This window comes from Oryza sativa, chromosome 5, assembly GCF_034140825.1.
Source record: "Oryza sativa Japonica Group chromosome 5, ASM3414082v1".
NCBI lineage: Eukaryota > Viridiplantae > Streptophyta > Magnoliopsida > Poales > Poaceae > Oryza > Oryza sativa.
Window position 1 is genome coordinate 13359029 of NC_089039.1, and position 16256 is coordinate 13375284.

The 16256-nt window shown below is 47.4% G+C and overlaps 1 protein-coding gene across 1 annotated transcript; it reads left to right on the plus strand.

The window, feature by feature from the left end:
• The first annotated feature begins 214 nt into the window (after positions 1 to 214).
• Positions 215 to 3930, plus strand: LOC4338334 (uncharacterized). The gene is made up of 8 exons (XM_015782378.3): positions 215 to 357; positions 951 to 1063; positions 2434 to 2505; positions 2644 to 2679; positions 2799 to 2844; positions 2988 to 3075; positions 3163 to 3220; positions 3478 to 3930. Exons 1-8 carry the CDS (start codon positions 279 to 281, stop codon positions 3526 to 3528), a joined length of 543 nt encoding a protein of 180 aa, XP_015637864.1. The 5' UTR covers positions 215 to 278; the 3' UTR covers positions 3529 to 3930.
• Positions 3931 to 16256: the final 12326 nt, after the last annotated feature.

Consider the following 16256-nt stretch of genomic DNA (forward strand, 5'->3'; position numbering starts at 1 on the left):
ACGGGCCAATGGCACATTACACGAGAATATATCCAAACTCTGTGAGCACAATCTGCCATTTCATTGCCGCACCATTTCCCTAGCCGTCCGATCCACATCCGTCGATCAGAAATAAGCCCAGTGACGTGATCCCAACGAGAGGGGCATGAACGTAACTACCGACCATTCGCGGGGTGCTGTCCGAAAAAAAACAGAACGCAGTACACGCAGATTTGTTTTCCTTTCTTCTCCCAGCGTTGAGTTCGCCGCCGGGCGCCGGGAGCCGAGGCCCGAGAGAGATGGGATTCATCGGCGATACGGTGGAGTCGATCCGCTCGATACAGATCCGCCAAGTCCTCGCGCAAATCATCAGCCTCGGTGACGCCCTTCATCTCATCCCCTGATTATGTTCGTCGGTTTTAGAGTTTTTCTTTTCGGAGTCCTTCCCGTTCAGATCAGTGGGTTGCGGGGCGCCGCGTAGTTCTTGATTTCAAAGGTAGTGATGGATTTACCGCGCGATTATGCGAAAGCTTCGGTTCTTTGAAGCGTTTGGGAGGTTACGCCTGCAGGATTTGGGGAGGGAGGCTTTAGGGGTTCTTGATCTGTTCCTGTGAGGTTATTAAGGTTTTCCTTTTCTTGAAAGAAAAAACGAGGAATATCTGCATTGTATATGAAAGCCTTAGAGGAATGGATTGTGATTTTTCTGCTCTCGTGTAATGTGGGTTGTGACTTTGGTGAATGCCTGTAGATGATTGTTTTAAACTTAGGGGTTAGAGCTAGTTGTAAATAATAATACTGTTCCCTGCTTAAGATTAGATTGTAAAGTTGTGATATTTAGGGAGGGGAAAAGAAGGGTATTGGGTTTTATCAGTTAATCTGCTTTTTTGTTTGTTTGTTTGAGGTTTTAGTGCTCTTGGATTTGTTGTCTCTTTGGTTGGGGACTCGTTATTGAGATGTTTTTTACTTTGCAGGTATGATTGTTACCTCGGCACTGATCATATGGAAGGGATTGATGGTTGCAACGGGGAGCGAGTCCCCAGTGGTTGTGGTCCTTTCTGGTAGCATGGAGCCTGGATTTAAAAGGGTTAGTTTCCACCTAACAAAACTATGAAATTTGCTTATTTTAATTACATTTATCCTCGTCTTGTCCTGTGGACATAATTATTCGCCTATCTTGTCCTGTTAAGATTTTGCATATCTGCTTTTTTCGAATAAAATGCACTTGCTCCACTTTATATTGAAGCAACATAGTTTAGGGTCACCAGAGCAGGGAAATGGAAACACACAGAAATGAGAGAAACCAGGGTGCAAAATATATCATCCAAAATGCACAGTAATGGACTGTAAAGTGGCAGATATAGTGAGAGCAAAATAGAAGAAAGGCTAACAGAGTTATTTCTTAATTTTCTCGCGAATGCCGCAGTCTATCCATCACCAGCTTTAAAAACACATTCCTTTGCTGCATGGAAGAACCATCCTGGACCTGGAAATAACCACAACAGGCTGCCTGATCCATTTTCCTTCTATCTCCATTTTATTTGTTGGTAACCAAACAGGCCACACAACTGTGGCCAAGCCTAAGATCCAGGGCCCAGCCTCTCGATCAATCTTCATTTGAACCCAGATGTGGATAACTTTTCCAAGCCATAGGACTGCACTCCTAACCAAGGGCTTCATTTTCATTGATGCTGCACTGAAGCCATAATATACCTAAGAAGACACAATTCCCATCTTGTATCAAGCCACACAGAGCATATTTATCCGAGCCACCCATTTCTTATGCACCACCTTTTGGTAGCTTACTCGATAGTGCTTGTGGTAAGTTTAGGCCAAGGAATCCACCACATGGAGAACTGGTCTGGCATTGATTGACGTTCTCTTTTTCTTTTTGATTTTGTCTGTATTAACTAAATAAAAACATAATAATCAAAGGAATTTTAGCTTTCCAGAGATCTTGTAGCTGACATTTTACTCAACCCAAATTGAGTTCTGCGCAAGGAGCTAACTGTGAATTCACCTGATTTCTCTAGCACCCATTTAATTCCATTAGTTCGATCTTCCAAGTCTTCCAAACACGTGATAAAAGCCAATCTCTAGTTTTTTCTAAAGCAAAAGACCTTTGGAGTCGACCTTCCCTCCTCTTCTGAAATGCAGTTTGGAACAAAACACCGAGGATAAGAATACACATTGTATAGTTCTTTTGCATAAGAGTAGATTCCGTTTCATAGTTCGGTTAGTTTGTAACTAGTTGCTGCCTTGTCCTTTTCCCTTCCTTCCATCTTTAACTTGTTATTTCCCAGTCATCACTTTTAAAGGATAATGTTACGTCAATCTGATAATGTGTTAGTGAATATTGTCTATTTAGTCCCCAGTGTTTTCTCCATGTTTCATTTTTGCATCCTTTGATCATCTTTCACACTAGTAAACCTGAATGATGTATTATCTTCTTTGCAGGGCGATATCCTTTTTCTACACATGAGCAAAGATCCTATCCGCACAGGAGAGATAGTTGTTTTCAACATTGATGTAAGTCTTACTGAGTCATTGTAACTTATTATCTGTACATTACTCGCTGAATCATGAATTTATCAATTGGCCCTATAAATCATGCTTACATATGCTCCTGAAATCATTAATTTTAACATTTGGTTGTACCGTATGTAGGGCCGTGAAATTCCAATTGTTCACCGTGTGATTAAGGTAATGAACTCTGAAGTTTTCGTCAATCAATCTAATTTTTTATTAGTTGATGTTAAGTCACCTTTTATTTCGTTATTTTTCCTGGGTATTCATTTGAGTTTACTCTTATCTGTGTATAGGTCCATGAACGCGAGGAAAGTGCTGAAGTTGATATCCTCACGAAAGGTATTAACCATATTTCCTTTTGCTCCATATGTTTCTCTTTCTGGTCAATTTGTGTAGTGCTGGTTGCAATGGACATCTAGAAATGTTTAATGTACAATGGGTGCCAATGAATGTTTTGTCTTAACTAGTAAACTGCTTCTCAGGTGATAATAATTTTGGGGACGACCGTCTTCTTTATGCACATGGGCAGCTTTGGCTTCACCAACATCACATTATGGGACGGGCTGTAGGGTCAGTATGCTCAATTTGAGAACATTAATCTATTGTCATTCCTGGTGAAAATTAACTTGGCCAACCTTATTTTTCTGCTGTCTGCAGCTTTCTTCCATATGTCGGGTGGGTTACAATCATCATGACTGAGAAACCATTTATAAAGGTATGCTCTTCCTTGTTTACTAACCTGGAGATTAAACTACGGTTACTCTAATCCATTATCCATGTGGGAATAGTTTGTAAGATGTTGATAAAAGTTTTAGTCCTCGATTATTATTTCCAATATTGTAAATAGATACTAGGTAGGTCTGTCAGTTATCTATTCCCTAGATAGACTATAACTCAAATTGAGAATATTATTTGTAGCTTAATCGATCTATTGCTGAGAGTATGGCTGACATTTGTTATCTGTTGTTGCAGTACCTGCTCATCGGCGCTCTGGGCTTGCTGGTCATTACATCGAAAGAGTAAAACATCAACTTCACCCAAGAATTTAGCGCAAACATTAGAGGCCAGTGGCTTATACACTCCTTAGGGAAGATACCTTTTGTTTCACCATGTTATTGGGAACAAAAAGACATGCTTGCACCAATGGATGAAAAAAAAACGTTTATTCTGGATCTGATGTAACATCTCCTATAGTCCTAGTTAAAGATTAAATATGATTTATTGCGTTGGATGAAATTTACTTATAAAAAATTCCTTGTATGACACTAAACTAGTACTATGAACTATGAAGTGGTCAATGGTTGTGACCAGTAGGGCGCCTCAGGCTTTTTCACTTGTGGTAGATGTTGACAAGTAACTGATGAAGAGAGATGAGCTCTGTAGCTATTGACAACTGAAGAGTAAAGTTGAGTTTTAGTCACTGTATATCACTGTCGTCTGCAGCCATTACTGACCTGGCATCACTGTACAGCCTTGTCGTCTGTAGCAAACTTGCAATTTAGCAGCCTGTTCTCCATGGACCTTTTGAGATTTAAGAAAGGATTGGCGATATTTTGTAGTATTAGCTTGGCACCTGTCCATTTCAAATAAATACCTGTAAATCGAAAATCCAAAAGAATTGTCCACAAATCCAAATAGTTCATTGAAAACCCAAAAAATTGTCCACAAATCCAAATGGGACAAATAGTTCATTGTAGACTACATGGGAGTTTGAGACAAATCCACTGCCTCATGTGCGAAGTTAAATATTTTGGAAAACAAAAATCACCATATTTCATATTTAAATATATAGAATATCTAGAGCCCGTGGCTGAAAAACTGGAGATAGAGAGTGAGCCAGTGCCTGTTTGTAAGTTCATATTAGAGCAGCATATTAGCACCATGTAAAACAGAGCGGCTCATTAATTCATCATTAATTAAGTATTAGCTATTATAAATTTTAAAATTAATTTATTTCTTTTTTTAAGATACTTCTATATATATATATTTTTTTTTTAATAAAATGCATCGTTTACTTTGGAAAGCGGTGCTAAAGGAAAATGAAATTGTAGTTTGGAGTCTCGACGAGAAGAATACAGGGCCGTTTTGGTTTGCTACCAAAACTGCAAAACTGGGCCATACCAATATTTTGGTTATTGGAATAGTAAACTCGTAGGTTTGGATTGTGACCTAATCAATGGTAGTGCCCAGATTTAAATTGGGAAAATTTTGCTACATGGCACTGCTTATATGTGGTTTTAGCCCTAGGACACTGTCCAAACTCATATTTGGGCGAAAACACTCCATAAACATGGTAATTTGCCTATGGACACCGCGCCGATTAAAATAATAATTTCCGGTTAAAGAGGAGAGAAATCACGTGAAATGTCAAAAATGCCCTTGGGCCCACATGTCAGCTCTCCATCTGTCTTCCTCTCTTTCTTTTCTTTCTCCCTCCTTCTTCTTCCTCCCGGTCGCGACTTGCTCGGTGACGGCGGCGACGCCCAGAGCACGCGCGGCCTACTCGGCACCAGTGGCTGCTGGAGGACCTCCTTCTTCCTCCCATGCCGCCTCCCTCCGTTCCACCTTGCCGCTGTGCTCCACACCGCGCCGAGCCGGCCAGCGCTCAAGCACGGCCGCGCCGCGCCATCGCCGCCCAACACCTGCGCTCCACGTCGTCGGCGAACTTGTCCCACCCGGGGACGCGGAAGAAGCCCGGGGCCTGCGCCCGCGTGACCTCGATCCTCCTCGCCAAGCCAGGCACGACCACCGGCGCATTGTCGTCGGCGACGCCGTCGTAGGCGCCGAACCTCTCGACGTTGTGCTGGCAGAGGAGGCAGAAGGCACACATGCTGAAGAAGGTGAGCCGCGGGACGGCGAGGCCGGCGGCGAGCTCCGATGCCCACGGGTGGCAGAAGTCCACCACAAGGCACGTCGGGCGAGCGTGGAGGAGGAGGTGGCGTTGTCGAGCGGGAACTCGGTGAGGCGGACCGCCGGGCCGAGTCAACGGTGGGGCACACCCTCGCCACCGTGGCCGGCGTGGCGACGACGGTGCAGAGCGCGCCGTGGGTGGTGTCGAAACAAGATTTCGGCAATACTAAAAGGGGGTGGCTATCAAGCTAGAAAAGTGGATGGGTTTGGAGACAAGGAAGTTTATACAGGTTCAGGCCTTCTTAATAAGAAGTGATACCCTACTCCTGTCTGGGGTTTGATCCGCCGAGTGTATTATTGATCGTATGATCTGAGAGTAGAATCTCGTATCCCAAGAGGCACCCGGACCCCTCCTTATATAGGAGAAGGAGTCCGTATTACAAAATACAGCCCATATCCCTAACGGAATAGGTAGTTACAGATATGACCTAATCGTAACCAACTAGGATCCTGGGTACTTCCTTAACACACAAGTTTGGAACTTAACCCGGGCCTCATTAAAGATATTCTATCTATACATGGCTCCCTATACCCAATCGGATTATACATGCCGTGTAGGTATGGGGTATCCATAATCTCCATAGTAGCCCCTGAGACCTTTACAGTCGACGAAATAGTCTTCTCTCGTAATCCGAAGCAATAATCCGAGTGATCCAACTCCTTCTGCTCTGGCCTCCCGAGTACTAAAATCAAAGACTGTGAAGGGCTGAAAATAAAAGAAGTTAGGTGCATCGACTAGATGCACCTAATTAGCTGTAGCCCCCGACTATGTGATTAGTTAAAAACTAAACATATAGTCAAGGTACAAATTACATCCAACCGAGTGGTCTTTCAACTGAATCATCAAAAGTATCATACAGCTAAGCATATGCGACGCTGTGTAAAACATCTAGCCGACTGTTTTAGCTTTAATATACCAAAAATGAAGATATAAAGAAACCCGAGTAAGAAATACTCTAAAGGTCCATAAATCAACACATATGACAAGAATCCGAGTAAAAACTCTCAAAAAGATCCATCAAATGTGGTTTAAATCATGACAATTGACGAATCCAAATAGCCTAGGCTATGACTCACGCCATAATAAAAAATAAGCATATAACATGCCGAGAGAATGACCATTCAAAAACCAGTCATCTCAACAAAACCCAAACAGCTTTTGCAGCCTAAAAAGGCTTACAAAATTAGTATAACACTTTTCCGTTGGGCACCTTTTTATTTGCATCGTAGTAATTCCAAAGAATTATTTAACTGCGTCAAAAAGGATTTTAGCAACATTGGGCTATATTGTTGTGAGCAAGTATTGCCGAAGCAAAAATGCCCAAGTCCCTAAGGATCACAACTTAGCCACGCCGATAACCAAATTGGGCTAAAGTACTGTTTAGGCCTAGGCCCATTAGTACTCCCGAAACCCTAATGAAATAACACCAAAAACAAAGCATCGCTTCGTCTTCCCCGCCGAAACTCTCGCCACTTTCCCCATTCTCTGCTACAGTGCGAAACTTCTTTGTTTTTGGGGAAATTGGCGAGAGTTCTTCCGGCGAAAGAGATCATCGGGTGGCGTCCAGCATTCGGCGAAGCGTTTCCAACCCCCGACACACGAGGTGGTGGTGTTCTCCCATTTCTTTTATGGCGGGTCTTCTCTTTCGACTTCAAGTTTCTTCCGGGAGATTTTGGATTTCTATGGGATCAGTTTGCATCACCTAAACCCCAATTCCATAGTCCACATCGCCAATTTCATCCACGCTTGCGAGGCTTTTCTGGGGATCAGGCCGCATTTTGCTCTATTCCGCGCGTCTTCTTCCTCAAGCCTCAGCCAAATAATAGCAAACCGTGCGTAGTTGGGGGAGCCGGATTTCAACTGAGGGGGACTTTGAGCCAAAAATACTTATCCATGCCATTCAAGACCTCGAACAAAGGTTGGCATGCGAACTGGTTCTACGTGCAAAACCCCGAGCCAGCGCTTCCCGGGTACTCCTATCTTCCTCCAGTATACCGCGATACCTGGAACTCTTTTCCCATGGGAGAAGAAGCTGCTCAAGCGCTTGACCTATTGGATCGCATGCTGAAGCTTAAAGAACAGGGTCTACAAGGGGAGCAAATCACCCGGCACTTCATCAAGAGCCGGCTGGCACCAATCAAGGAGAGATCCCGAACAACTTTTGAGTTTGATGGCAAGCATGACCCCAACCGAGAGGACCCAGAGTCTCTTGAGTTCAAAACTATGTAGGAGAGAATGCACAAGATCTTCTCGAATGCCATCGTGGTCAGCTATTCACACTTAATGCCAGTTGTGCCATACAACGCCTTCAACCCTCCTCCACCGGTACGTATTATACACCTCAGCCTTTCTCAAATCATACTTGTATCTTCTGTAAGGTCGACTGAAAAACTTGGAATACCGTGCACAGGAATTCGCTTTGATGAAATCTGATCCTCCGATTATTCAACGCCGCTCACCTCGCCGGCACACTAGCCAAGCTAGTGGAGGGCAGAAGATCCAGTCGGATGTCCAACCCAACCCCTCGAGGTCAACTAATCAGCCAGATTCTCATGAGAGGAAGTTGGTTTCAAGTGACGATGAAGGTGACGACGCAAAAAAGACAGGCAAAAAAGAGGGGACTGAGAAACAGCCAAAGCAAGCCAATCCGAAGAAGAAAACATCCAGTCATCCCATGCCAAAAATAAGGAAGTCATCCAGGTATGTGTCATCTAACAATTTCCCCTGTTTCGCTAGTCACTCACTATTGAAGCAAAGCTGATAGCATATCTCAAATTTGTAGGAAACCATCTGACATAGATCCCTCTGGAAAAGACCCCACGCCGATTGGCACGGAGACTGGTCCTTCAGCAGAAACTGGGCCGACTGCCGTCCGGGTAATAATCAACCGGCATCCGGCAATGTAGATACCAGCAACGAGCCCCCGACTGGGAATCAGTCGGCTGAAGCTGAAGTTGGTGCTGATCAGGAGCCCCCGACTGGAAACCAGTCGGGTACAAAACAAAATAAAAATATCCCAGAAGTGGAAACTCAAGCCAACAGCCCTCACAGGACGGACATTGGTGCTGACCCTGGAACTAACTCTCCTGTCAGGATGCAAGGACCTACTTGTCCCCGACCGGAAATTATAACAGGTAAACTAATCCTCCAAATCTGTCTTGATCCGACAAACTTTTTTCAATTGCTTCACCATTATTCATGAATGTATAAGGCCCAATGATTGGCGACGAAGAGGAGGTCCTTCGGATACGGTCGGCTGAAGACTCTCGCCCACCCATATTAGTCAAATGGTGGGATGATGAAATGCAGCCACAAGGAATTGTGATACATAAACATAAAGAAGACGAAGAAATATCTTTGCTGGCCAAAACGCTTAACCAAGCTACTCGTCTCGTAAATGTAAGTCTCTTTGCTCATAGCTTTACCCATCCTGTCGGCCACTTTACTGAATGAAGATGAATTTATAATGCAGAGAATCCACCTTAGGAATGAAGCAAAAACCACAACACTTGAAAAGCTGGTCCCCCATCTCGGAACCCTAGACGCAACCAGAGCCCAGCTTCATGGAGTCAAGGAGCTTGCCAAAAAAAAAAATGAGCATGATCTCAGGGACCGGATCACCGAGCTTCAAGATTTCAACATTGAGCTAAGCGGTTCATCCAAAGGTAATCCTTACTCTTGTCTGACTTGTTTGAAGTTGCCACCTATGTGTAATTAAACAGTAGAAAACAACACAGTGCAAGCTGCCAAGATATCCGAGCTAGAAAAACGAATCAAAGCTCTGGAAAAAGACAAGGGCGAACTAGCCAAACAAAGAGACTCGGCTCTGAAAGATGTCGAAGGTACATATAGCTGAAACTTCAAAACCTTTCTTATCTTTGCATTCATTCGTCGACATAGACCATTTGTGCAGATCGCAAAATCAAATCCCAGGCTCAATTCAACGTCTTGGTCAACAAAATCAAGAAGCTTGAAGGGGCTAGAGATGAGGTCGCCAATGCCGCTACACCACTTATTCAAGCCATGTTTTTCAATAACAGTGGTCCGAGTTCGTTTGATGCTGTTGAAATCTTCGACAAGCTAAGAACCGGTTCGGATACATATTTTAAGAACATCAAAGAGGCCGGAAGTATGGGGGCGAGTCTGGCATTGGCGATGACCAAGTCCTTGTACCCAAAGATTGACATTGATGCTGTCGATGGCTTTGCAGACGGGACAAGTGAAGAAGCCGCCCTCGACCTCATTAGTGATCACAAAAAGCTCCTGACAAGATAGCCACCGATGTAGTCGAGAGATTCCAAGAGACCGACCTCAAGCCGACTGGATCCAATAACTCTAATGATGAAAAGACTGATTGACATTGTATTTTGATGATGATGCAGGCACAATTTGTACAATATTGATAAATCTATGTGTCGAGGGAAGGCCCTCGATAGCGGGAGGTCGTGAGATCCCCCTTTCGTGAGTTTGGCCGGGGGAAGAGGCTCGCTTCTCAGAAATCACGTATCCGCCACTAAGGCTCCTGGCTATCTTACACACAATCGAGTTATACAGGTTCGGGCCGCTGTGGAGCGTAATACCCTACTCCTGTGTTTGGGATTATGATTAAGTGTTACAAGGATCCCTTCACTCCGGAGAGCTCTCTTGCCCTTCTTCTCCTAGAGTTCAGGTTTTCTCTCAGTCGTCCCCCCCTTTCGGTGGGCAAGGTCCTCCTTTTATATCTCAAGGGGATACCACATGCACCGTTTCTACCTACTCTTCTTTCGGGTGGAGACCCACCCTCCCTTGACCGGAACCCATCCCGTGCCTTCGCCTGGATGCAAAACCACAGCTTGTCCTTGAGTAGGGCCCAGCGCCGTCCCTCGCCTGACATGGGGGACATCCCTGTCATTCCCCCATTAAGGGATGAAGACTTGTGGTGGCCGCCGTCCGAATGACCCTCCGATGGGATGGGTCATATCTACCCCCACTCCGCTAGAAGCAAACGCGACGTGGGAGCTCGGTCGTCGGTCTAGTCAGACGTGACCGGCATCATGACCGGTCACAGACCGGTCATTCTTCGATTATGGTGCGTCAGACCCGCACGCCGCACGTCTGCCTCACTGCATTAAATGTAGCAGGGGGCAGTTGGGGCGTTGTGCGCATTAATGTAATATCATCCTGGGCTCCCTCCTCGCTCGCTTTTCCCGCCACATGGTGGCTGGGCGAGGGCCTCGGGGCAAAGCGGCGCAAGGGCCCGAGGGGCGTGCCGTGGCACCCCGAGGCCCCGAACCCCCTAGCCGCCCCCGCGGTTCGTGGACGGCGGGGGGCAGGAGCAAGTCACAGGGACACGTGGCAGGATGTGAAGGCGGATTGCTCATGCTTCGCATACCCCCGGGCCCATATCTCCGACAGTATGCTGTGCTTGATGATTTAGACTCAGCTCCTGATTTCTTAAAAGTTTTTGTCGAACCTTATTGAGCCTAGAACCTGCAAAAGTTGTTAAAAACTTTCAGTCCTTATTGACTAAGCCAAAAAATCAAACAAGGCAATGATAAATCAAGTAAGCAAATTGAATTGATAAAAATCACACTCCATTAATATTGTAGTAGCCCCCGACTGATAACTTCAAGGAAAAGCTTGGTGTTAGCAGTCAAAGAGGAAAATACAAGAAATAATGCCTAAGCATAAAAACGACGAAAATGCTCGATATTCCAAGAGTTGTCAACATGAGTACCATCTTCACGCTTGAGTCGGTATGAACCTGGCCGAGTAACTTCAGAAATTATGAACGGTCCTTCCCATAAAGGAGATAACTTGTGCCGATCTCGTGTAGTTTGAATTTTCCTTAAAACCAGGTCTCCGACTAAAAAAGCTCGTGATTGAACGTTGCGGTTGTGATAACGTCGCATCCCTTGTAAATACCGAGCCGACTGGATCAAAGCTGTTTCACGGGCTTCCTCCAATCGGTTGAGATCATCCACTCGGTTTTCTTCGTAGCGCTCCTCTCTGAAGTTACGAAATCGTAAAGACTCGAATTCTACCTCGCTTGGCAACATTGCTTCCGCACCATAAACCAGAAAGAATGATGACTGGCCCGTAGCCCGACCGGGCGTAGTGCGCAAGGACCAAAGTACAGATGGCAGTTGATCCACCCGTTTGACAGCGTAGGGACGCAGTCGGTCGAAAATTCGTGCTTTTATTCCTTGGAGTACCATACCAGTGGCGCGTTTGACTTGTCCATTGCTCATGGGATGCGCTACGGAGGCGTAACAGATCTTGATACCAAAGTCTTCACAGAAATCTTTAAATACTCCGCCAGTGAACTGAGTACTATTATCGGTGATGATCCGATTGGGTACTCCAAACCTGTGCACAATGTTGATGAAAAAATCTCTAGCCTTGTCTGCTGTGATCGTGATGACTGGTTTGGCTTTGATCCACTTGGAGAATTTATCTATGGCCACAAAGAGATGAGTATAACCACCGGTAGCCTTTTTGAACGGTCTGACCATATCGAGCCCCCAAACCGCGAACGGCCAGGATAACGGGATGGTCTGCAACTCCTGAGCTGGTAGATGAGTCTGTCGGGCGAAAAATTGACAACCCTCACACGTCCGCACAATCCTGTCAGCATCGGATACGGCGGTAGGCCAGAAAAAACTCTGCCAATAAGCCTTGCCAACAATGGTTCGCGCAGCAGCATGATTGCCGCAAATGCCCGAATGTATGTCCGTTAGCAATTGCCTCCCTTCCTCCAAAGACACGCAGCGTTGCAAAATCCCTGACGGACTTTTCTTGTACAGTTCAACCTCATGCATGATGTAAAGTTTGATTCGCTTGGAGATCCGCTCGGCTTCGTCTTTATCTTGAGGGAGTTCTTGCTTGGTTAAAAATTTGATGAAGGGCTCTCTCTAGTCGGCTTCGAGCATATTCACCTCTTGAGTGTCTGTGGCCTCGGTCGTTTCTTTTCTTGGTACGGTCGGCTCATAAAGATGTTCAACGAACACATCGGAAGGAGCTGCTTCTCGTTTTGAACCGAAGTTGGCTAGTCGGTCGGCTGCCTCATTATTGTGTCGGAGAACATGAGTTAGCTCAAGGCCATCAAACTTATCTTCTAATTTGCGTACCTCTTGTCGATAGGCAGTCATATTATCATCAAAGCAGGACCACTCTTTCATGACTTGATTAACAACCAATTGAGAATCTCCGCGAACTATCAGACGTCGAATTCCCAAGGAAATCGCGATCCTTAATCCATGAAGAAGCGCCTCATAATCCGCCACGTCATGGGACGCAGAAAAATGTATCCACAACATGTAGCTCAGCCTTTCTCCAGTCGGGGAAATCAGGACGACTCCTGCTCCGGTGCCTGAAAGCCTTTTTGACCCATCAAAATGCATAGTCCAGTATTCCATCTTTTCCGCAGGCGTGTCTTCCTGGCACTCGGTCCACTCGGCGACAAAATCTGCTAAGGCTTGGGACTTGATTGAAGTTCGTGGCTTGAAGGAGAAATCCAAAGGCATCAATTCTAAGGCCCACTTTGCGATTCGTCCATTTGCCTCACGATTATGAAGTATGTCTCCGAGTGGGAACGATGTGACCACCGTAACCGAGTGACCTTGAAAATAGTAAGATAATTTCCTAACGGTAATTAGAACACCATATAACAGCTTTTGTACCTGAGGGTATCTGGTCTTGGAGTCGGCTAAAACTTCACTGACGAAATAAATTGGTCGTTAGACTTTTTGAACATGGCCATCTTCTTCACACTCAACAACCAGGACCGTGCTCACAACCTGAGAAGTTGCCGACACGTATAACAACAGCAGCTCTTGTGGATGCGGTGAGGCCAAAACTTGTGGAGTAGTGAGAAGTTTCTTGAAGTCTTCAAAGGCTTTTTTGCACTTCGGGTCCCCACTGGAAGCTGTCGTTTTTCTTCAACAGCTTGAAAAAAGGCATCCCCCGCTCGCCGAGTCGTGAGACAAACCGGGTGAGCGCCGCCATGCACCCAGTCAGCTTTTGGAAATCTTTCTGGGAACTCGGCGATTTCATGTTAAGGATGGCGTTGATCTTCTCCGGGTTGGCTTGTATGCCCTATGGGATACCATAAAGCCAAGCAGCTTCCCTGACGGTACTCCGAAGATGCATTTTTCAGGATTCATCTTCATCCTGAAAGCGCGGATGCTCGCAAAGGTCTCTTCTAGATCCGCAATCAGATTATCCTTCTGCTTGGTCTTGACAACTACATCATCAACATAAGCTTCAACGTTGCGACCAATCTGACTTGAAAAGCATCTCTGGATCATGCGTTGATAAGTCGCTCCTGCGTTCTTTAATCCAAAAGGCATGGTGATGTAGCAGTAGGCCCCGAAGGGTGTGATGAATGAAGTCTTCAAGCAGTCGGACTCCTTTAGTCGGATCTGATGATATCCCGAGTAGCAATCCAAAAAGCTGAGTAACTCGCAGCCGGCCATTGAATCAACCACCTGGTCAATGCGAGGTAATCCGAAGGGATCTTTGGGATAGGATTTGTTGAGGTCGGTATAATCGACACACATCTGCCATTGTCCCGGCTTCTTCCTATTTACAATCTAACTCAGCACCTATTACAGCAGTCTTAGTAGGATCAAAGGGATCTAGAGGAATTTTCTTGGTCTTGGCGTTGCTTTCTCTGCTCTTTGGCATCTTGGTTGCAAGCACTTCTCCTTCGGTCGCAGTTGACGCGGCTAGTCGGATTTCTTCTCGAGCGAGCGTGATCTCACGGGTCTGGGCCATCTCGCAACTTTTCTTGTCGTAGGTGACGGCTTGCTTGATATCGCTCCCAGGGATATAACTCCTCGAGGACCTGGCATCTTCATCATCATATAGGTATAATGTGGGACAACCATGAACTTGGTTAACGCGGGGCGACCGAGTATGGCGTGGTACGCTGTCTCAAAATCTGCGACTTTAAAGCAAATGTTCTCTGTGCGAAAGTTCTCCCAAGTGCCAAAGGTGACTGGCAGAGTGATCTGGCTGAGTGGAGTAGCAGATAGCCCGGGGATGACTCCATGAAAGGGCACACTACTCGGCTTCAGCTCCGTCCGAGGGATCTGCATGTCGTCCAGAGTCTTGGCGAAAAGGATGTTGAGTGCACTGCCGCCATCGATGAGAGATCATCGGAGCTTGACGTTGCGAACCATTGGGTCTAGTACCAGGGGGTACCGCCCCGGGTGGACCACTCGGTCAGGGTGATCCGAGCGGTCAAACTTGATAGCTGTCTCTGACCACCGAAGGTACTGGGGCGTATCAGGCTGAACGGCATTGATCTCTCGTTCGGTGAGTTTTTGCTTCCACTTGGATTCGTAAGCTAGAGGTCCGCCAAAGATGTGGTTAAGTTCCTTGCAGGAGTCCTGAAAACCAGTTGGGGCATCATCTCCATCGTCCTTCTTTTTCGACGTGCCTTGGTCTTCGTCAGTCGGCTTGCGTGCGCTCTTGGCATATTGCTCTGCGAACTGTTTGTAGACGAAGCAATCTTTGGCCGCGTGATTGGAATTTGGGTGATGGGGACATTGGGAGTTCATGATCTTGTCGAAAGTGTTGACGCGTGAACGTTGTTGGGACGATGGTGTGGTAGTTGCTACAAGTTCCTCGGGCTTACGCTTGCGATCCTTGTGATTGGTACTTCCACTCCCCCCGTAGTCGGCGCATCTTTCTTTGGCTTCCAGGTGTTGCCCGACTGCTTGGATGCGATGACCGCGTCTTCGGCCTTGGCATACTCATTAGCTTTCTCAAACATCTGCTTGACCGTACTAGGAGGTTTGCGGCCTAATTTGCCGACTAAGAGCTTGTAGCGCCCGTTCCGTCGTGGCACCTAGCGGAAAAAATTATCTCTTAAAAATCCTATTTGCGAAATATGTTTCTTTGCTTGTTGTCTAGTGTCCGTGCCTTCTCAGATCTCAAATCCCCGATCTATCGTCGAGTTCAATCCCGAATCCAAATCCTTCCCAAATCAATTCCTCCGCAAAAGTCTATTTTGCCTCCCTCGGGTTCGATGGGCCGAATCTCTCTCGGCCCATCTTCCCCTCCCACCCCGGCTCTCTCTCTCTCTCTCTCCCTCCCTCTCTCCCTCGCTCTGCCCGCGCGCCGCGCGCGCGTGCGCGTAAGCCGCGCCGAGCGCCCCCTCCCCCTCGCTCTCCCTCTCCCCGCCTCCATCCCTAGCGAGCTCCCCGCCCCAAAATCGGCCCCCGCGCGCCGTTGCTCGCGTGCGCGCGCCCGCGTGGTCGCCGCCCGTGCCGCGCCTGCGCCGTCTACGCCGCCCGGCCCCGCTGCCCTGCCGCGCAGCCGCTCGGCCCCGCGAGCCAGCGCGCGTGCCCGAGCCGCGCCGCTCAAACCGCCGCGCCGCCCGCTGCTTCCCGCGCGCGCGTGCCGTGGTGGCCGACCGCCTGGTCGCCGCCGCCGTCAGCCTCTGCCGCGTCTGCCCGCGCCTGCCGCCCATGTCGTCGCCCCGCTCCAAACCGCGCCGCCGTCACCGCCGTCGTCATCGCCCGGCCCCCGCCACTCCGCGCGCAAGCTGCCAAGGGACGGAGGCAGAGCTCCTCCTCCCCCTGCTGCGTCGCCCCCGCTCCCTCCTCCTTTTCCCAAAGAGGCAAGGGACAAGCCCCCTTTTCTCTCCCTCTTTTCCCCTTTTTCCTCCCGCCGGCGTCATCCTCCTCCCTCGTCCCTGTCGCCGCTTTGGCCGCGACCGCCGAGCGCTAGCCCTCTCCTTTGACCGCCTTAGGTCGGTTCCCAAACCGACATTGTCGCCCCTATAAACCCAAGCTTCCCTCTTTCCCTTCCTCTCCCATTCGCCTCCACGCCATTGTCGCCGCCTCCCGTG